Source organism: Pseudoliparis swirei, chromosome 21 (genome assembly GCF_029220125.1).
Source record: "Pseudoliparis swirei isolate HS2019 ecotype Mariana Trench chromosome 21, NWPU_hadal_v1, whole genome shotgun sequence".
NCBI lineage: Eukaryota > Metazoa > Chordata > Actinopteri > Perciformes > Liparidae > Pseudoliparis > Pseudoliparis swirei.
The window spans coordinates 17691221-17714973 of NC_079408.1; the positions used below are offsets into that span (position 1 = coordinate 17691221).

The 23753-nt window shown below is 45.9% G+C and overlaps 1 protein-coding gene across 1 annotated transcript in view; it reads right to left on the reverse strand.

Moving 5' to 3' along the window:
• The window catches only part of LOC130212178 (disintegrin and metalloproteinase domain-containing protein 19-like), a 228721-nt gene extending 219148 nt beyond the window's left edge, over window positions 1-9573 (reverse strand). The window contains exon 1 of the mRNA XM_056443316.1: window positions 9360-9573. Within this exon, the coding sequence (XP_056299291.1) occupies window positions 9360-9486 (127 nt within the window). The 5' untranslated portion in view covers window positions 9487-9573. The remainder of the gene's footprint in view (window positions 1-9359) is intronic.
• Between the last annotated feature and the right edge of the window lie 14180 nt (window positions 9574-23753).

Sequence of the window (23753 nt, forward strand, 5' to 3'; positions counted from 1 at the left end):
CAAGCGACTGCTCCACGGCAAAGCCAGAGATGAAACCAGCCTTGCGGTTGGCTGACTGACAGTTCCAGAGGCCTCCTGTGACCAGGTGCTGGGTGTGAGTAGAACGGGTAGGAAGGAGAACAGAGGAGGGGTTCCGGTACATGAATGAACGAGTCCTATAGTAACTACAAGTAGAGATACGCACAGGTATGGAAAATACACACATATTTAAAAAATGGGGAAATACTCATCCACCCCCGAAGACTCCAACGTCTTCGTCCTCCGAGTCTTCGTCCGATGAGTCACGCTGACGCTACAGCTGACGCTAAAGACCCGATCCGGTTATGAGCCCAAGTTGGTGCCAATTACCTCCAGCCGCGTTGACACCGCCCCTTGGCCTTTGGTATTCAAATGACACTCAATTGAAACCTGGTGATGCGCGCTCGTCCAATCAGTGAAGATTCAGGTGTCGGGACACAGGAGATGAGCGCTCGTACAATCAGTGAAGATTCAGGTGTCGGAACACAGGACTCAACTATCTACCAAAACAAATCCTTAGAACAGGACACACTAACAATCTAGCAGCTTTAAACAACAAATACAACAGTAACTTAGCAGATAAAACTAATTTAACCCTTGTGTTGCCTTAGGGTCATTTTGACCCGAATCAATATTACACCCTCCCCCCGCCTTAGGATTAATTTGACCCCATTCAATGTTTAATGTCGGTGTTCTTTCGGTAGTCAACAAACAAACATAAAGTGCCTCACACTTAAACTTGGAAAACAATATTAATTCTAATAATTTTCTGGAGGTTTTAATTGCTGGCGTCAAAGTGAACCCAAAGGGTAAAATATGTTAGTAAATATAAAGGTAACAGGAGGGTGAAACATTGAATCGGGTCAAAATGACCCAAAGGCGGGGGGAGGGTGTAATATTGATTCGGGTCAAAATGACCCTAAGGCAACACAAGGGTTAAAGAAGATACTTAGCAGGATCCAAGGAGTCAAGTGTCAGGAAACAGGACACAGCTCTCTGCCAAACAAATCCTAAAACAGGACAGACTAACAATCTAGCTGCTTTAAACAACAAATACAACAGTAACTTAGCAGATAAAAACTAGTTTAAAGAAGATACTTAGCAGGATCCAAGTAGTAAGTAGTCTCGCCTCACAGGTAGAAAATGCACACTGTTCTGACCACAAATCTAAATAATGATAATAAACAGTTTAATAACAAAAGGTCCTCCTCTCTGACTCAGCCCTATAATGATAGTAATAACAAATATACATTGTCATTATATATAATATGGTTAAAGTCATTCATGAACCAACTTCCTTTTTTTTGCCTGAACAGTCCTCATGGACTTCTCCTTGAATCTGTTCTGTCTCTACCTGTTTGTCACGATACTCATATTATAACTTCTATACATATTACATACCTGCCATAAATATGATACCCGATACCAGAATTCAATGCAATACCATAAAAACAATATGGTACCATAAATACGAGACTGGTATATTTATCTATAATAGTAATAAATAAAACATCTGTATGGTTCACTTTTTACCAACTTGTTCAACACTTAACAAATGTCAGTAATATTAGTATTAATACAGCAAGATATAAATGAAACTACATGGTTCCATCATAGCATTGATTATACACTATGAGGCCGTTAGTCTCTGACCAGATGATACTAGGGTTGGGTACCGAAACCCGGTGCCAATATGGTACCGGTTCCAATACAACCGGTATTACCCGGACCGAAACGCAACGCACATTTCGGTGCTTCTTTCCGGTGCCTGAGCCGATTGAAATTGAAAAAAACTATTGTTGTGAACTTCTCTGGTGACTCCGCCCTGTCAGCAGGTTACGAGCCTCTCATATTTAACTCTGACAGCGGAGGCGTGGCCGTGTGTGACTACGTGAACCCGTGTCGAGCACACCAGCGTCAGGCTGGACGCGACGGGGAGACCGTCACCGGTCCCCCTGAACACATGGAGACCGATGATGACGAGCAGCCGTAACTCAGATTAGTACCGTAATGTTGATTGCAAGTCTTGCATTCATAAAAGTAGCCCAAGAAATAATAAATTAGCCATTATAACCATGCTTAAGCTAGCTCGTAGCTAGCGTTAGCTCGTAGCTAGCGCTAGCTACGAGCTACGAGCTACGAGCGTGACAGTCTGTCAGCAGATGTGTTGATGTCCAGCGGTCCCGGCTGTTTACCCGGTGTTACCGGGAATATAATGACGGAGGAATGAAGACCGTGGGGCGTCACTTTGTTTCAGTGGAACTCTCGCTGTCAGAAGCAAAACTTTATTTGTCACGTGTCATCTTCAGTCCCTCTGATTGGTTGTTCTCTTTGCCCATCAACACAGTGACAGGATTAACCCTATAAAGGCTGCACATGACAATACATATCACATCATATAATGGAGAACATTGTGTATGTTAACAGTCTGATATCCGTTGTGTGTCAGTGCTCCATGATAACGGCTTCTACAGGGAATATGGCCAAAGAGGTTTTTAATGTCCTCATTGTGCGTTTAAAAAGAAAAAGTATCGGTTCAGGCACCGTTTAGGCACCGGTATCGTTTTAAAAGTACCGGTTTAGCACCGGTATCGGAAAAAACCCAAACGATACCCATCCCTAGATGATACACAGTTCATCAGGATGAGCAGCTGTAGAGTTACACAACTTTACAGACTGAAACATTTCACTTCTGGCATCTTTGTATTTTTTAAGCCGAAGTCGGTCTCTAAAGCTCCGCCTCTTCTCTCGCTGTGAGCTGCGCAGCGCAGTGTGCGCAGACAGCTCGACACGGAGCAGCGCGTGCGCTCTGATCGCTCTCTTAATGAAGTATCGATACTAAAGATATGCTAAATCACATGGTGTTTAACGTACGGGTACTTTGTTAGCATCGCTACACCGTGCAGCGTGACAGCAGCAGATGTAGCGGGCTAACATTCAAGCTAACCTAAACCACCAAACGCTGAAGACATCTTGACGCTGATTGGCCGAGACGCGACACGCCCCATCAAAGATGTTTTATTGCGAAGAGCACCACTTCACACTTTTCTCCGCGTCTCACTGCAATCTCAACGGCAGCGGGCCAGGTGACCCCCCCCCCCTAAAAAACAAAAACTCTTCGGATCTCTACGATTCACGTGGATGACCTATTTTGAGTTCAAAACGGTGAATTTCACCGAAAGGTGACAAGTTTGCAGGTATGTAGCATCTCAGGGCAGAACTCATCCACCCCGGCGACTTGCCACCAAGGATCTTTTTGACAACCTCAACGGCTGCTTGATGGATGGTGTGATGCTTGATGGATGGCGTGATGCTTGATGGATGGAGTGATGCTTGATGGATGGCGTGATGCTTGATGGATGGAGTGATGCTTGATGGATGGAGTGATGCTTGATGGATGGAGTGATGCTTGATGGATGGCGTGATGCTTGATGGATGGAGTGATGCTTGATGGATGGTGTGATGCTTGATGGATGGAGTGATGCTTGATGGATGGAGTGATGCTTGATGGATGGCGTGATGCTTGATGGATGGAGTGATGCTTGATGGATGGCGTGATGCTTGATGGATGGCGTGATGCTTGATGGATGGAGTGATGCTTGATGGATGGTGTGATGCTTGATGGATGGAGTGATGCTTGATGGATGGAGTGATGTTTGATGGATGGCGTGATGCTTGATGGATGGCGTGATGCTTGATGGATGGCGTGATGCTTGATGGATGGAGTGATGCTTGATGGATGGAGTGATGCTTGATGGATGGCGTGATGCTTGATGGATGGAGTGATGCTTGATGGATGGCGTGATGCTTCATGGATGGAGTGATGCTTGATGGATGGAGTGATGCTTGATGGATGGAGTGATGCTTGATGGATGGAGTGATGCTTGATGGATGGCGTGATGCTTGATGGATGGAGTGATGCTTGATGGATGGCGTGATGCTTGATGAATGGCGTGATGCTTCATGGATGGAGTGATGCTTGATGGATGGAGTGATGCTTGATGGATGGAGTGATGCTTGATGGATGGCGTGATGCTTCATGGATGGAGTGATGCTTGATGGATGGAGTGATGCTTGATGGATGGAGTGATGCTTGATGGATGGAGTGATGCTTGATGGATGGCGTGATGCTTGATGGATGGAGTGATGCTTGATGGATGGCGTGATGCTTGATGAATGGCGTGATGCTTCATGGATGGAGTGATGCTTGATGGATGGAGTGATGCTTGATGGATGGAGTGATGCTTGATGGATGGAGTGATGCTTGATGGATGGAGTGATGCTTGATGGATGGCGTGATGCTTGATGGATGGAGTGATGCTTGATGGATGGAGTGATGCTTGATGGATGGCGTGATGCTTGATGGATGGAGTGATGCTTGATGGATGGAGTGATGCTTGATGGATGGGTGATGCTTGATGGATGGCGTGATGCTTGATGGATGGAGTGATGCTTGATGGATGGAGTGATGCTTGATGGATGGCGTGATGCTTGATGGATGGAGTGATGCTTGATGGATGGAGTGATGCTTGATGGATGGTGTGATGCTTGATGGATGGAGTGATGCTTGATGGATGGAGTGATGCTTGATGGATGGCGTGATGCTTGATGGATGGCGTGATGCTTGATGGATGGAGTGATGCTTGATGGATGGTGTGATGCTTGATGGATGGAGTGATGGATGGAGTGATGCTTGATGGATGGCGTGATGCTTGATGGATGGAGTGATGCTTGATGGATGGAGTGATGCTTGATGGATGGAGTGATGCTTGATGGATGGAGTGATGCTTGATGGATGGAGTGATGCTTGATGGATGGCGTGATGCTTGATGGATGGCGTGATGCTTGATGGATGGAGTGATGCTTGATGGATGGTGTGATGCTTGATGGATGGAGTGATGGATGGAGTGATGCTTGATGGATGGCGTGATGCTTGATGGATGGAGTGATGCTTGATGGATGGAGTGATGCTTGATGGATGGCGTGATGCTTGATGGATGGAGTGATGCTTGATGGATGGCGTGATGCTTGATGGATGGAGTGATGCTTGATGAATGGCGTGATGCTTGATGGATGGAGTGATGCTTGATGGATGGCGTGATGCTTGATGGATGGAGTGATGCTTGATGGATGGCGTGATGCTTGATGGATGGCGTGATGCTTGATGGATGGAGTGATGCTTGATGGATGGAGTGATGCTTGATGGATGGAGTGATGCTTGATGGATGGTGTGATGCTTGATGGATGGAGTGATGCTTGATGGATGGCGTGATGCTTGATGGATGGAGTGATGCTTGATGGATGGAGTGATGCTTGATGGATGGAGTGATGCTTGATGGATGGAGTGATGCTTGATGGATGGAGTGATGCTTGATGGATGGCGTGATGCTTGATGGATGGCGTGATGCTTGATGAATGGCGTGATGCTTGATGGATGGAGTGATGCTTGATGGATGGAGTGATGCTTGATGGATGGAGTGATGCTTGATGGATAGCGTGATGCTTGATGGATGGAGTGATGCTTGATGGATGGAGTGATGCTTGATGGATGGTGTGATGCTTGATGGATGGAGTGATGCTTGATGGATGGAGTGATGCTTGATGGATGGAGTGATGCTTGATGGATGGCGTGATGCTTGATGGATGGAGTGATGCTTGATGGATGGCGTGATGCTTGATGGATGGAGTGATGCTTGATGGATGGCGTGATGCTTGATGGATGGCGTGATGCTTGATGGATGGAGTGATGCTTGATGGATGGAGTGATGCTTGATGGATGGCGTGATGCTTGATGGATGGCGTGATGCTTGATGGATGGAGTGATGCTTGATGGATGGAGTGATGCTTGATGGATGGCGTGATGCTTGATGGATGGAGTGATGCTTGATGGATGGCGTGATGCTTGATGGATGGAGTGATGCTTGATGGATGGCGTGATGCTTGATGGATGGAGTGATGCTTGATGGATGGAGTGATGCTTGATGGATGGAGTGATGCTTGATGGATGGAGTGATGCTTGATGGATGGCGTGATGCTTGATGGATGGAGTGATGCTTGATGGATGGCGTGATGCTTGATGGATGGAGTGATGCTTGATGGATGGAGTGATGCTTGATGGATGGCGTGATGCTTGATGGATGGAGTGATGCTTGATGGATGGAGTGATGCTTGATGGATGGAGTGATGCTTGATGGATGGCGTGATGCTTGATGGATGGAGTGATGCTTGATGGATGGAGTGATGCTTGATGGATGGCGTGATGCTTGATGGATGGAGTGATGCTTGATGGATGGAGTGATGGATGGCGTGATGCTTGATGGATGGAGTGATGGATGGAGTGATGCTTGATGGATGGAGTGATGCTTGATGGATGGAGTGATGCTTGATGGATGGTGTGATGCTTGATGGATGGAGTGATGCTTGATGGATGGCGTGATGCTTGATGGATGGTGTGATGCTTGATGGATGGAGTGATGCTTGATGGATGGAGTGATGCTTGATGGATAGCGTGATGCTTGATGGATGGTGTGATGCTTGATGGATGGAGTGATGCTTGATGGATGGCGTGATGCTTGATGGATGGAGTGATGCTTGATGGATGGAGTGATGCTTGATGGATGGTGTGATGCTTGATGGATGGAGTGATGCTTGATGGATGGAGTGATGCTTGATGGATAGCGTGATGCTTGATGGATGGTGTGATGCTTGATGGATGGAGTGATGCTTGATGGATGGAGTGATGCTTGATGGATGGAGTGATGCTTGATGGATGGCGTGATGCTTGATGGATGGTGTGATGCTTGATGGATGGAGTGATGCTTGATGGATAGCGTGATGCTTGATGGATGGCGTGATGCTTGATGGATGGAGTGATGCTTGATGGATGGAGTGATGCTTGATGGATGGCGTGATGCTTGATGGATGGCGTGATGCTTGATGGATGGAGTGATGCTTGATGGATGGAGTGATGCTTGATGGATGGTGTGATGCTTGATGGATAGCGTGATGCTTGATGGATAGCGTGATGCTTGATGGATGGAGTGATGCTTGATGGATGGAGTGATGCTTGATGGATGGAGTGATGCTTGATGGATGGCGTGATGCTTGATGGATGGAGTGATGCTTGATGGATGGTGTGATGCTTGATGGATAGCGTGATGCTTGATGGATGGAGTGATGCTTGATGGATGGAGTGATGCTTGATGGATGGTGTGATGCTTGATGGATGGTGTGATGCTTGATGGATGGAGTGATGCTTGATTGATGGCGTGATGCTTGATGACTGCGGTTCTGCTGACTGCTGCCCGTTGATGGCCCTCCATCACCGCTCTCCTGATGCGTTGTTATGGAGCGGCGGGCAGTTGGAACAAAGGAACGGGTAATTAGCGGCGTGCTGTTCCAGAGTGTTTCTGGCCAGTTGTGATGTGCAGCCAATTAGCCAGTGACACCGCGCTGCAGAAGGCTAGGCTGATACGAGGGGGGGGGGGGGGGGTCTGTTGGACCTGCTACCAGGACGCTGCAATTCAGCGTGGAAAACCCACCAGGTCAAAGGACAAAACTGCCCGATCATGTTGCCCTGATGTCACTAGAGGGGCAACACAGGCCTCATAATGACGATCATTTAACAGCGTTGTGTTTCTTTGTTGTGCGTGTCCTGTCTGTACCGTCTGTACGAGACACACAACAACAAGCAATAAATATAACTTTGACAAAAGTTATAATTGTTAACAGTTGTTTAAAAAATTTAATAACAAATAACCACAAATAAATAAAAACATTGGATATGATTGTCTGATTTATGGTTTCTGTTCTCTCAGAAAACACTTTGAATCTGTAGACTACTGCCTAATAGTCTTATTATTGTCTAATAGTCTTATTACTGCCTAATAGTCTTATTATTGCCTAATAGTCTTATTATTGCAACTTTTATGACTATTGCTCATATCCTGTAATCCTAAATAAGTAAATTGATTATTTTTGAAGAAAGGTTAAATGTTATTTCACAAGTTTCAAAAAGTGCCCCAATTAATTTGTTTATGCCCCTGGGTTTCAGTCAGTGGGGGAAAGTGCCCCCTAAATAATGTGTCCTGTCCTCCCCTGTGTTCCCCCAGGCCGGGTCCAGGTTCTGGGTGCATGGAGGTGTTCTGCTGGGTGCTGTTGTGTATTTGTTGTTGTGTATTTTATTCAGTCAATAATTGTAATACAATATTATTCTATATAAAATACAAAACAGAAAGTCATTAAATATACAGCATCAGATCACCGAAATAATGCAACTCTCTACAGAACACACGCACACACGCACAAACACACACGCACGAGTTGCTGGTTGACGTGGAGCATCCTCCCTGAATGGGGCTCAGTGTTCAGGGTATCTTCCCGGGGCAGTTCAGTCCACATGACCGGGAGAGGGGACCGGAGGGGGGCTGAGGGGGCTGAGTGTCCCTCTGGAGTCCGCCTCACGCCCGCAGGACTCCCAGCCGGGTCCGACTCTGAGCAGAGATAGAACCGACTCCATCCGGGTGGGTTTCCCCCATAAAGTGCACAGGAAGAGTCTTTGTGTGACAGAGAGAGAGACCCTGAACGCCTCTCGGGCCCCGGCTGCTGCCTTTTATGGACACCGCGTCGCGAGGACCCGGCGCACAGCGCCCTGCAGGCGACCCGCCGGAGAGCCCGGAGCTCTACACACAACTACACACAACTACACACATGTTGCAGATGGACACGTGTGTGTGTGTGTGTGTGTGTGACAACGACCCGCTCGGTTCGGTGCGTTCAGGGACGCGTTTGAAAAAACTTTCACAATTCAAAATGCAATGTTCCCTTTGCATGCAGTGAACTATAGTTTATTCTGAAACATGTCGCACCGTGTTGTTGCAACACATCACATCTTCTCCACAGACAGAAGAGCCTTAAACCAGGTTCAATGTCCGTGTTTGACCTCCTTCCCCCCGGAGCCCGACGCCCACCCCGGGGAGGAGGCGGCGGCTGGCCGAGGATCGATCACCGGACAGCGGGGCACAAGTGGAGGTTACCCCCGTGTGGTGCTTATGTGTCGGTGTTTTATAACGTAAATAATAAGAATGAGTACAGTCTATTCATGCCTCATGGAGTCGTGATGGCATGTGTGTCTCGTGCCTTTGTCTGAGACGTGTCTGTAATTCGAGCTCCATCACGCGACTAGTTGCTCTAAAGTTTCCGTGACAGTGAGCCGAGCCGCTGGAGCTCCGCGCGGTCCGTTTATTAACATATTAACATATTATTACACGTCAACGCCTCGAAGCTTCAGCAACTGGTAGCGCTGGAAGAAGTTTGAGTGCTCGGCGGCTCCTCGGTAGTACCTGGTTCTCCGGCGCTGCCGCGGGCTTCGTCCAGCGAGCCGCTGAGCAGCAGGAACCACACGACGACGAACAGCCGGCCGCTGGCCGCCGGCAGGTGCGCCTGTTTCTGCCGGTGTTTGCTGTACATCCCTCCTGTGACCCGCGGAGCCGCAGACCGTCCTCCCTGTCCTCCGCGCCGCGTTCAGCTCTGCCTCCCGTGGAGCCTGCGAGCGGCAGACCGACACGCGAGAGAGGGCAGCACTGCACTTCCGGTGTGACCCTTCAGAGTAAAAGCGCGAGGAAAGCCTTCAAACGCACGTGTCACAACTAGAAAACATTTGAGCAATTAGGGGATCGTATAAGATTGGAATCATCATTATGATTGTGGTTATTGTTGATATTATTGGGGCGACTGGGGGTCAGTGGTTAGTGGGTCTGTCTTTCAAGCAGGGGGTTGTCGGTTCAATACCTAGTCGATGTGTCCTTGAGCAAGACACTTAACCTTGGGACAGGGATGTCTATGTATACAGATTGTAAAGCCCTTTGAGGTCAATTTTTAATTTGTGATATTGCGCTTTACAAAATAAACTGAATTGAATTTAAACGAACCCTGAATAGCTCTCTGTAGTTGTGTCTACGCACGGTGTATGAAATGTAACATGTAAAGTGTCTTTGAGTATCTTAAAAAGCACTGTATAAATTAAGTGAATTATGGATTATTATTAGTGCTATTGGCATTCTTTTTATTATTATTTAGAATTAAACTGATGTGGAAAATGAAATGTATGCTGAGAATATCACAACCTATCAGACCTTTTTATCATATTTATATTATATGGATTGAGTCAATAGGATTGGGTCAGGTTGATCACAATCAGGTGTGCATACATAAAAAGTATGTTTCTTTGGATTTATTTTGCAAAAAAAGAAGTTCAAGTGACAGAGACGGACACCTTCCTGCTGGAGACTGAGTTTGATTATTTTAATTATTTATAAAGGAAACATTTCAAACACTTGTATTACATGTGTAATCAGGCACCATCAATCTCTCATGCAATGAGACCCTGGATACTGACTGATACCACGAGCTGCATCAGGAGCGGTTCATCCACGGAGAGATCACACCACGAGGGACACGAGCTACGGCACCGCCTCCTCAGCACCGCGGCAACATGTGGCAGTGTTGCTCCCTCTCGTTGGCGTGGTTACTCGAAGTCGCACCGGGAACTGGCAAACAATGAGAACATGTAATTCTAGGAACCCGTAGGCGAGCCTTCACGTTGTGACCCCGCTCGTGACCTTTGGTTTTGCACACACGTGAACAGACATGCCGTGGATTCGTTGTGCAATCTGAGCTCTTAGTGAAAGGAGAAAAAATAAACACGTTGCATTTGATTTGATTCGCTGTCTGTATTCGTCTTCTTGAATTCTGTCAGCCTATGAAAATAACTTGAGCACCACCGACATATGAAGGACTTCAAAGAGGCCCAGATATTCCTCCTGACTCCCAGGCTCCCCTCTAAAGATTATAAAACATGACCAAATGATATAGTTACAGCTCAGACTTCACCTTCCTGCTGTATTGGAGACGCTTCATTTTTTCCTCAGTAAAATATACGGTGTCAACTGCTGCAAAAGCCTTTTTCAGGTCAATTTGTCAAATGTTCCACTTTATTTCCACACCACACAGAACCTGTGCGACGCGTTGCCTCTCCACCCTCGACTGGAAAGAGGTTTTAAATTGTCCACATGTTCCACCCCAGGCAAAGGCACTGATGTGCTTTGATCATCAACAGTCAACCGTGTTCTTCTTGTGCCTCGCTTGTTCTCTCTGTCCTTTCAGTGTGTGTTCGTGCACCTCGTGGGAAACCCAGAGAGAGTACGCACCTGTTTCCTGGCGAGCTAATCAGCCGGTCACCTGCCGCCCTCGGCCAAAGGAACTGTAATATCAATATGTTGTATTGTCTACTGGTCATTTACTTCTAATCTATAATGATTTCCCTCAGCGTGGGCATACTTAAGCGTTGGCTTACTTGTGTAAGCCATCGCGACAGTTCAGACTTTTATTTTGAAGTCCATATAAACTATTATCCGGTTATAAGCTCGTTGTGTTTAACTTGGCGCGTGAGAAAACCAGCCGTGGGTTTAATTGATGTCCCGCTCACGTGTCCTCCTCTACTCCTGCTCCCAACTCAGGAAGATGCAAGGACGACCACGTGACCATGTGACATGCACATGGAGCGAAGCCGCGTTCAAGTTTTCATATTCACCAAAATATATATGTTGCATTCGTTTTTCGGCATGACAAATAAATGATACAACAAAATTTGGTGATTAAAATCAAATGAAGCAGTCTCCACCATCCATAAAACAAATGAAGAATTAATGAAGTATATTCAATTTAGTTTTCATTTACTCTTAAAATTCCACAGCTTGATCAGTGGCCTTCACATCCACACAGAGTCTTAGTCTCTCTCTCTCTCTCTCTCTCTCTATATATATATATATATATATATTTTTTTTTATTTTTTTTTTTATTATTAAATATATTAAATATATATTTATATCTCTTACTTTCACTGTCGCTCCCCTAGACATCAGTCGGGGGAACCAAGTTAACCTTGACTTGTTTAACTTTTTTACTGCCACATACTCAAGTTATACCAAAATATATCTATTGTACGTAACAAACATACTGATTTCAATCAAACGAAAATATGTGCCTTTCCCAAACAAAGTACTGCTGCCTACCCCTAACTGAGTAGTTTGTTTACGTAACTAAAACTAAAAACGATACTATGTTGGAAGTTTATTTTGAAAACTGTATGTTTTCTGTGAATACAGACATTTATTTTGAAAAGACTGTGCACATAAAAATCAGAGAGTGACACAACGTGAGGCTCATGAGGAAGAATGACTTATTATTATCATGAGCCAGTTCCTTATTACACCAGTGAGATGAGAAGACACATCACCTCCTCACTCAGCAGAAAGACAGTACCAACATTATTGTGGAGGGATGAACGTCAGCATGAAAATATCAGAATATTTTTTTCAAAACCTTGTAAGAATGAAACCCCAAATATAATTATAATAGATTCCGACCGGAATCTCATAATTTGTCCTTTGAGGAAAAGAAGCAGCAGCTCTATCTTATATATATATATATATATATATATATATATAAATAAAATAAACTGAATTGGATGATCTTATTTCCAAAGATCTCTGTCAGCTCGAGAGCCGATCATCCGATGGAGGGTGGGGGAGGGGGGCGCACGATGTGAGTGGTGGGATGTCAGGAACTCGGCACTGCCTCCCGGTGTTCTAATGTGTATGAATTATTGCTTTTTTAATTTGCATAAAGTTATGAATATGAGACATAATAAATTATGCATCACACGGCGCAATTTGCAGTTCTATTTTCAAATGTGATTGTCATTTACTCCCATCCAAAGAGCCCATTGATTATTTTGATTACTATCAAAGAGATGAGAGTGATGGGGGGTGGGGGCAGAGGGAGGTACATAGGCCACACATCAAGAAAACCCATTTATTATCTTTAACAGCTTATCCTGTCCAGGGGGGCGGGCGGAGGCTTCGCCCTGGACAGGCTGACAGACAACCGCTCACAACGGAGTGATCGATGAGCCGGATATCTCATTGAGAACAATCAACATGGCAGCTGGCGGAATTTATTTTTGGTAGGGCTGTTCAACCAATTTCAGGAAACATCCCATAATGATTCAATGCAAAAAAACAAGCATTTCTTCTTTGTAGTTAAATATTTAACATTTATTCCAACACTGACCTAATAAGGACATCTTATTCATACAATTCAGTATATTAATTATATATTATATAAGAATATTCAGTATAATATGATATATAAATATCATCTAATGTCAATATACAATATACATATCATAAATATATTATAATAAAATATAAATATCATACAATATAAATCACACACACTAGACCATCCTGGTGTACCGGTCTCTAGAGAAGCTTCTAGACCTTCCTGGTGTAGCGGTCTCTAGAGAAGCTTCTAAACCTTCCTGGTGTACCGGTCTCTAGAGAAGCTTCTAGACCTTCCTGGTGTACTAGTCTCTAGAGAAGCTTCTAGACCTTCCTGGTGTACCGGTCTCTAGAGAAGCTTCTAGACCTTCCTGGTGTACTAGTCTCTAGAGAAGCTTCTAGACCTTCCTGGTGTAGCGGTCTCTAGAGAAGCTTCTAAACCTTCCTGGTGTACCGGTCTCTAGAGAAGCTTCTAGACCTTCCTGGTGTACTAGTCTCTAGAGAAGCTTCCAGACCTTCCTGGTGTACTGGTCTCTAGAGAAGCTTCTAAACCTTCCTAGTGTACCGGTCTCTAGAGAAGCTTCTAGACCTTCCTGGTGTACCGGTCTCTAGAGAAGCTTCCTGGTGCTGCTTCCCTTTCCGCCAGTCTGCTGTCTTCTTGTGAGGTTGATCTGGGTTCAGTTGTTTTTCCTGTAGTTTCTCCGCCAAATGAATTCTTTTAAACGGGTCTTTGAGGAGAGATTTTAGCAGGTCGGGTCTTCTTGGAAGAGAAGTGCTCACGCTGGCCGATGCCTGACGAGAACGCTCAGCTTTTGGGCCAGACGACTTTGGCCCAGAGCAGAATCTATTTTAGGCTGGCCCTCTATTGGCCAGCCGCTGACAATCAATGAACCTAAGCTGCAACTTGGAGTGATCAATGAGCACCTCCAGGAAGCAGCACCTGTGTGCCTTCATACTGCATCACGAGCTCTGGCGCTTCAGCGTTGTCTGGGTTTCTTCAGTGTGTCCAACAGGAAAAAGTATCCCGATTCACTTCTTTTCGTGGTGCCAACATGTCAGTTAAAGACATTTCTTGCCACCTCCTGGTTACTTAACGCTTATTGGAACATTTATGACAATAAAGCATACTGAATTTAATCAACAGAGCCACTCGGGTATGAGAAGTAAGTATTGCAATACTCATATAATGTTTTGATGGATCTCAGGAAAACATCCATTCATTCATTAAAGGTCTTGAACACGTGAGTGAATGCATGTGAATCAGTGAACGCCTCGTGCTCATGAAGCTACTGCTGAAAACAACGATGAAGCGATGGTCTTGTGACAAAAGCCAAAAGGTTTGTATGTGAAAAATCTCCAAAGGACATTCTTTATTCCCGTTTTGTTTTTCTCTCCCAACAATAGGAGTTCTTCGTGCATTGACGTGCTCTTCTACCTCTGACCAACCAACCAATCAACACCGGGAAGAAAATAAGTTTTTGAAGCCTTAACAAGTGTAAATCTCTCTTTCTTGCTTTGGGTTGTTATCTTTACCTTCGCATTGAAAATGCCGGAAGGTTATGTTTTGATCGCCGTGTATTTATTTATTTATTTATTTATTTGTATGCGTGTTATTCGCAAAACTCAAAAAGTATTGAACCGAATCGCATGAAATTTGGTGGGATGATTGTTTATTATCCGGGGACCAGTTGTTTAGATTTTGGGATCGATCGGGTCAAAGGTCAAGGTCAAAGGTCATGAACAGGTCAAATCTTCTTGAATCACATGGAATTTGGTGGGATGATTGGTTATTATCCGTGGACCATTTGATTAGATTTTGGGATCAATCGGGTCAAAGGTCAAGGTCAAGGTCATGGAAAGGTCACAATCTTTTTTTTACCAAAGCACGATAAATTTTTGTCCAATTGGCATGCAACTAATGCCAAAATGTTCATAATTCAATGCCCAATCTTGTGATATGCGAAGGTATGCGCTCTACCGAGTGCCCGTTCTAGTTGTACTCTTTTTTAGGGTCCATGTTTTGGCCGTTCCTGAGCTGGGGCTGTGGAAGGGTCGGGGTACTGTCATGCAGATCTATTCTATGTGAATTCGAACGCAGTGCTTTGATCTCGCTTCCTCTCTATGGTGCTTTTCCTCCCCTCGGTCCTCCCAAATCAAACCATCTGAGCAGCTTCCGCTCTCACTCGGCTTACTGGCTGTGCCGCCCTCTGCTCCGCCGTATCTGGGCCGGCACAGAATGACTTCCACAGCTTGGTCGAGTTCACAACAGCTATCTGTTTCTTCCAGATCATGTGCCGGCGAGCTGCTCGCTCTATAATGAGTGGAAGTGATGCACCCGGGGTCATTGTCTCTCTGTTCCCCGGCTTCAGCAGCGTGCTGGTGTCATGCTCACTCCCTTTGACTTTGGAATTATGGCGAGGATTTAGACTTAGCTGGCAGGAGGGGCTTCTGGATGAGAGGGGTTTAGTTCACCTCATCTGGAAAATGTCTCCACCACTTCAGTGACTCTTTATCCTACCAGTGGGGGGAGTGGTCATTACACTCGTCCACTGAGCTGTGGTTCACAGAGCTTGTTATTCTTTTTTTAATGTTGGTGCTCAGCTTTATTTTTTGGTATATTGTCACCACCACTTGTTGGACTGAAATGTCAGACGCTTAGGACCCGTTCAAATCTATCATCCCATGCATGCCGCTCAGGGAGAGAAAAGCAGCGTGTAAAGGCATCAGAGAGTAACAGGAAAACATTAGTTCATATATATATATAAACTAATATTAATACTGTTCCCACACAATGCTTATCTGTAGGCGAGGTGTTGCTGATTGCTGACACAGTGCAGCAAGAAGCTGTAAGGAATTAAATACTTCCCGAGCGTCTCACCCGTAGTTAGTGTTTGATATGCAGCATGGGTCCTGGACAAATTAAATAAGATGCTTTTGTATTTGCTGAACATCTCAGCATCAAATGCTCAGCTAAACAACGGTCTAGTTGCAGGGTAACGTGGTTCATGGAAGAGTGAGTGTGTTGTTTTGGTCAGATTCATAAAGCTGTGCAGACACAGCTGTATTCTGTAATTCTGTTCTTAGAAAACGCAATAATTGAAGAACTAAACTCATGTACACAATCATACCCCGGATAGCATGAAGTCGATACGTGAACTCCTTTTCATCGGACCTGCCGATGGGAAGACAAAGAAGAAGCGACGTTCTCCAACAGCAACGTACGCACAGCTGTGGCTATTTATAGCATTTGGTTCGCAGTTACCATCCTGTGGACTCGCAGCATCGGGGTCGGGTGCTTTGTGGACCGGGCGGCGTAGCCTCGTATCAGGACGTGGAGCGTCACCTCACCAGCGTTCGCCTTTTGGTTGTTGTTTAGAACCTAAGTGTAATGAAGCAGGAAGAGTACATAACAATTGATGTTTACAATGGACGGGTGATGGTTTTACTTTTTGCTTCAGTTTTCTCCTCCTAGTTGTTTGTGTTTTCTGACTTTAGAGCACATTTCTGTGATAAGAACAATGGCTTAAACAACAAAAACCGGACAACCGGACAGGTTTGTAAGAGACTGGAATCGTCTTTTCAGGCTAATTGGAATGCTGTCGGCTTGAAGAAACACGTCAGTATTCATCATACAGATTAGGTCAGAACACCTTCTCTGCTGCTCCTCTCAGGGGGCTGAGGGAGCGTGGCGTGAAGTGGCCATGTTTGATGGATGTAAACCAGCCGCACACCGACAAGAGATGATATGACATTTAGCTTTCAAGGGGTTCTTTAAATGGGCGTGTCATTGTCACAGTTTGATTCCCATGAATCTCTTAGAGAACACGACTTAATCAAGAAAGATCAAGTCCCACTGCAGCTCCGTCATGCTGGATGTAGAGAACGGTGTGATGCTCAGGCCCTCCTGGAGCAGCAGCTTACAGGCCATGAGGTCCTCGTTTGTTTCGTCATCTCTGCTTCTTCAGGGGCCTTTTCTGTACACTCTTGTTTCTTGGTGGTTCTAAGCGTCTGGGAGCAGATAATTATGGAACATATTTAATTGATGGGGTGGGGGGGGGGGAGAAGTTTCACTCCACTGCTTTCCAAATGTTAATATCAAGGACATACGGAAGGAGCCGTCTCGCCTGTCCTACCCGTGTCATGTCTGCTTCGGCTGCCTTCCTGCACAAAGGTTTAGGACAAAAAAACAACTACCATTTCTTCAGTGTTGCATGTACTTAAGCAGCGGCCCCCCAACCACCGGACCCTTGGTACCGGGCCGCACGGAAAGAATCAATGAAAACTGTTTGATTGAGTCGCAAAGTTCGGAAAGATATTTAATTCTGAAAAAAGTGGTTTTGCTATTGTTTAACTGGTGAATATTGCTCATCCTTTATCTCCCCAAGACCGGTGACATGGCTGCAGAGGGCTTGGGCAGTTTTGATGTAAAGCTGTGTGTCGTCAGCATAACAGGGGAAGGACATCAAATGTCTGCTGATGACACGACCGAGGGGTGCATGTAAATAATGAGGAGGGAGCCGAGGACCGACCCCTGCAGAACACCACAGGAGACGGGGAGGAGTCTGGACTTCCCAGTGAGACATATTCAGTTATGCCAGAGAGGTAGGACTGAAACCACTTGAGTGCAGAGTCTGGCCAGTCCAGTGGTGGTGTGGTAGCACTCTAGGAGGAGAGTGTCATCCACTGTGCCGAATGCAGCAGTCAGGTCCAGGAGGATGAGGAGTGAGGTCATTAGTCACCCAGAGTAAAGCCGTTTAAGTGCTCTGGGCTGAACCAAATCCTGACTGACATTTTTCAAACGAGTTGTTGTGTTTGAGGTGGTTCTGAAGTTGAGAAGCGACTACCTTCTCCAACACCTTGGACAGGAAGGCAAGGTTGGAGATAGGCCTGTAATTGGTTCGACATTCCGGGTCCAGAGTGAGCTTCTTGAGAAGGGGATGGACGACAGCCACCTTGAGTAGGTGGGACACACTGACGGGAAAGGTGAACAACTTTGGTGATGAGAGGACAGAGTGGAGATATGTGACTTGAGCAGAGCAGTGGGAATGGGGTCCAGGGTTTCCTCAACATGGCTCTCCTGAACCTCAGCGAGATGGAGAGGAGACAGCACACTCGCAGATAAGGTGTTGAGAAGCCGAGCTCGACATCAGAGAGTGAATGTTGCTGACCTTGAAGTCAATTCAATTCAATTCAGTTTATTTGTATAGCCCAATTTTACAAATTACAAATGTGTCTCGGAGTGCTTTACAATCTGTACACATAGACATCCCTGCCCCAAAACCTCACATCGGACCAGGAAAAACTCCCAAATAACCCTTCAGGGGGGAAAAAGGGAAGAAACCTGCAGGAGAGCAACAGAGGAGGATCCCTCTCCAGGATGGACAGATGCAATAGATGTCATGTGACCAGAAGGACAGATTTAGAGTTAAAATACATTCAATGAATATGACAGAGTGTATGAATAGTTCATAGTAGGCATATTCCACGATGGAGACCTCCACGATCCATCAGGCAGATGGAGGTAGAGAGGAGGAGTGGGCGGAGTCTCAACAGTGGGCGGAGTCTCAACAGGACAGTGGCGTAGTCAGGAGCAGGAATTCCACGACCCAGACCTCGATGATCCATCAGGCAGATATGATCTATGTCGTCTCATAGGGTCCGATGACCCCATGAGACGTGAAGTCACAAGGACTCCGGGGAGAAAGCAGAGTTAGTAACATGTGATTGAGAGATGAAAATTCATCCTTAAGAAGAGAAAAGAGGAGATAGGTACTCAGTGCATCCTAAACGTCCCCCGGCAGCTATAAGCCTATAGCAGCATATCAAGGGGCTGGACCAGGTGAACCTGATTCAGCCCTAACTATAAGCTCTGTCAAAGAGGAAAGTCTTCAGTCGACTCTTAAACGAGGTGACTGTGTCTGCCTCCCGGACTGAAATTGGAAGCTGGTTCCATAAAAGAGGAGCTTGATAACTAAAGGCTCTGGCTCCCATTCTACTTTTTAAGACTCTAGGAACTACAAGTAGTCCCGCATTTAGTGAGCGTAGCTCTCTAGTGGGGCAATATGGTACTACAAGCTCCTTAAGATATGATGGTGCATCACCAATCAAGGCTTTGTACGTTAAGAGAAGAATTTTAAAAGTGATTCTTGATTTTACTGGGAGCCAGTGCAGAGCAGCTAGTGCAGGAGTGATGTGATCTCTTTTCTTAGTTTTAGTGAGAACACGAGCTGCAGCATTCTGGATCAACTGGAGGGACCTAAGAGACTTATAGAGCAGTCTGATAATAAGGAGTTGACCTAAGAGACTTATAGAGCAGCCTGATAATAAGGAGTTGACCTAAGAGACTTATAGAGCAGCCTGATAATAAGGAGTTGACCTAAGAGACTTATAGAGCAGCCTGATAATAAGGAGTTGACTTAAGAGACTTATAGAGCAGCCTGATAATAAGGAGTTGACCTAAGAGACTTATAGAGCAGCCTGATAATAAGGAGTTGACCTAAGAGACTTATAGAGCAGCCTGATAATAAGGAGTTGACCTAAGAGACTTATAGAGCAGCCTGATAATAAGGAGTTGCAGTAATCCAGTCTCGAAGTAACGAACGCGTGAACCAATTTTTCTGCATCTTTTTGAGACAAGATGTGCCTGATTTTTGAAATATTACGTAGATGAAAGAATGCAGTCCTTGAGACTGCAGCTTCATTCTTCAATGAAGCTGTTGCATTGCTCCTCTGTGGCCTCAGTGGAAGAGGATGTTGTGTCTTCAGGAGATGGTTCATGGTGGAAACAAGCGGTTTGGAGTTGCCAGGGTTTTTATTGAAGAAGCTGGAATAGATCTGTGAGCGAGCATCTTTAAGGGTAGAAGAACCGTTGATGCTCACAGAAAGACAGTTCATCAGGAGAGACAGCTATTTAAAGTTTAACAACATATTATTTAGAATTGCACATTGAAATAGTGCAAAGTCTTTTTGGCGGTTGGACACCATCCTGAATTAGGATAAGCTATCGGGGTCGGGATGCTGATACCTACGAAGGCAGAATCCCCCCATGGAGTCCAGACACTGGTGGTGGTGTAGAAGAAGCGTTGCTGTATGCCGATTGGAGGAGCCTTGGGGGGAGGAGCCTAGGGTGGAGGAGGGTCGCATCGATTTGAGCTGAAATGACAACTGACAGCAACAGAGAGGAGAATTTGTTTAAGAGTTTTCCCAACTACGCTGTGATTGGCTTACAGAACTGTGCTGCCTCTAATTGGCTGATTCCTTCATGGAGTAATCAGCGGATGGAGTCATCGCTGCAAGAGTGTAAAGAGTGTCTTCCTGACTTGAGCTCCGTATAATGGACAGAGCGTCTGCAGCGTCGGTCCAGGACACGCCAGCTGTTTTTATTACCTTCGCATTGAAAATGCGGAAGGTTATGTTTTGATCGCCGTGTATTTATTTGTATGCGTGCGTGTTTGCGTGTTATTCGCTTAACTCAAAAAGTATTAAACCTAATCGTATAAAATGTGGTGGGATGATTGGTTATTATCCGAGGACCATTTGATTAGATTTTGGGATCGATCGGGTCAAAGGTCAAGGTCATGAAAAGGTCAAAATATTCTTTGAATCGCATGACATTTGGTGGCATGATTGGTTATTATCCGGGGATCATTTGATTAGATTTTGGCATCGATCGGGTCAAAGGTCAAGGTCAAGGTCATGAAAAGGTAAAATTCTTTTTTTTACCGTCAATTGTTATCCAATTGGCATGCAACTAATGCCAAAATGTTCATAATTCAATGCCCAATCTTGTGATATGCGAAGGTATGCGCTCTACCGAGTGCCCATTCTAGTTATTTGTTGTTTTTAGTATTTTCCGTAGCTCAGTGTGAACCAGGGAGTGTGAGAACATGACCTCACGTGACTTACAGGGGCATGGAGGAGATCCAATACACTGTTCAGGGATGTATGAAAGAGTTCAACTCATCCATCCATTGTCTGTGCATTCGAGCCTCTCGACACATGCCACGTATTATGTGACCTCATGACAAGAGGTCAAGAGGTCAACCGGCCGTGTAAATCCAGCCTCTTCGTGCCAGAAGAAGATCGACTGCTGGAAATTGCAAATGGCCGCGGCCTTAACGCACTGAAAGCCCTGCTTCCATTTCCAACACCCTGTCTTTGTGAAGCGGGGTTTGTTCTGCAGTAACTCAGTTGCGGAGTAGACTTGACGTTAAGATTCAAGATTCAAGATTCAAGATTCAAGATGTTTTATTTGTCACATACACACACAGGGTGTGCAGTGAAATGAAAGTGGCAATGCTCAGCAGGAATGTGCAAGGGCAACAAGTACACACTATTTACAAATAAAAAACAACACAATATTTACAGTAAGTGTGTGTGTGTGTGTGTGTGTGTGTGCCTAAGAGGGGCAGTTGTGTGGGTCTATGTGGGGGTCCTGGTGAGGTCGGAGTTCACAATCCTGATGGCCTGAGGAAAGAAACTCCGTCTCAGTCTCTCTGTTCTTGCAGCGTGACTACGGAGGCGCCTGCCTGACCGCAGCAGCTGAAACAGTCTGTTGTTGGGGTGGTGAGGATCCTTCATGATCCTGCCAGCTCTGGTTCTGCACCTCCTGGTGTACAAGTCCTGCAGGGTGGGGAGTGTAGTTCAATAGTGCGCTCAGCCGAACGCACTACTCTCTGCAGAGCCTTCCTGTCCTGAGCGGAGCAGTTGCCAAACCAGGCTGTGATGCTTCCTGTCAGGACGCTCTCTACAGCTCCAGAGTAGAAGGACTGAAGGATCCTCTGGGAAACTTTAAATTTCCTCAGCTGCCTGAGGTGGTAGAGGCGCTGCCTTGCCTTTCTCACCAGAGTGTCTGTGTTTGTTGACCATGTCAGATCCTCGGTGATGTGGACTCCCAGGTATTTATACCCGCTCACCCTCTCCACAGTAGTCCCGTTAATCCCCAGTGGTGAGTACGTCCTCTGTTGTTGTACCTTCCTAAAGTCCACAATCAGCTCCTTAGTTTTGGTGACATTCATGATGAGGCTGTTGTCCTGGCACCAGAGTGACAGATCAGCAACTTCCTCCAGGTAGGCCTTCTCGTCGTTGTCGGAGATCAGGCCCACCACCACTGTGTCATCCGCAAACTTGATGATGGTACTGGAGTCGAACCTGGCCACACAGTCATGTGTGTACAGGGAGTACAGTAGGGGCTGAGGACGCAACCCTGGGGGATCCTGTGTTCAGGGTGAGGGATTTGGAGGTGTGTCTGCCCACCCTGACCACCTGTGGCCTGGCGGTCAGGAAGTCCAGGATCCAAGCACACAGGGGTGTTCAGTCCCAGCTCAATCAGCTTGCCGCCAGTCTGGAGGGACTATGGTGTTGAAAGCTGAACTATAATCAATGAACAGTAGTCTCACATAGCCCCCGCTCTGGCTGTCCAGATGAGAGAGTGTGGTGTGCAGTACCTGGGAGACAGCATCATCCGTGGATCTGTTTGGGCGATAAGCAAACTGCAGCGGGTCCATGGAGGAAGGGAGGAAGGCGCAGATGTAGTCCTTTATCAGCCTCTCAAAGCATTTCATGACCACCGAGGTGAGGGCCACGGTCGGTAGTCATTCATACATGCTGGAGAAGCATTCTTGGGCACAGGGACAATAGTGGATCTCTTGAAGCAGGCGGAGTCCACGGACTCAGCCAGGAGAGGTTGAATATTGTGGTGAACACTGGAGCTAGCTGGTTAGCACAGGTCTTCAGTACTCGCCCAGATATGCCATCTGGACCTGCAGCTTTCCTGGTGTTCACCCTCAACAGAGCCCTCCTCACACTGTGCTCGGTCACAGAGAGTGTGTGTTCATCCCCAGCGGTAGAACTCACCTCGGCTACGCTAACGGTGTTGTTGTTAGCCGGCGAGCTAGCGCTGTTGTTGCTAGCCTCAAACCGTGCATAAAATGAGTTCAGGTCGTCCGCTAGGGATGCGTCGGCATAAGGAACACACATCGGTGTCATTGTCTCCCATTACCCCAAAATGTGACCGCTTAGTGTCAGAGTAACAAGCTCGGGGCTCCCACTAATTCTGCGTAATGGTGAGTTGTATTTTTGTGCACTTTATATTCGTTTTTATGCCGGTCGTACCCTTTTATCACATCCTATTCATGCCGTCATATTTATGACCTTGAAGGCCGGGCCGTGAAAATATAGTATTTCTGTGGCACAAAAAAGGTGGGGCACCACGTTGCATCGAAATGCTGGAAAGATGTTTTCTCCCCTCAGCATTCATATTTAAATATGTTTTTACCTCCAGAAATTTGAAGCCTGTCTTTGTGCTTTAAAGAAATACAAATTCACCTGAAGTTGACTTTAGTTGCCCTTGTAAAAAAAAAAGATGAAAGGCTCGTAAACACTTTTCTAACCCTTTCACTGAATATTCCCAGAGGATGTACCCTAACACGGACCTCCGGTTCTCTCCTTCAGCACCACCATCAGGACGAGCTGTCTTTGCACAATAACCTACCATATAATTTAATCAGCTGATTCTCATTAAAGTTGATGAGGTCTCTTATGTAGGATAAATCCTTTGATGTGAATGACCCTTCAGTCAGGGATGTCTATGTGTACAGATTGTAAAGCCCTCTG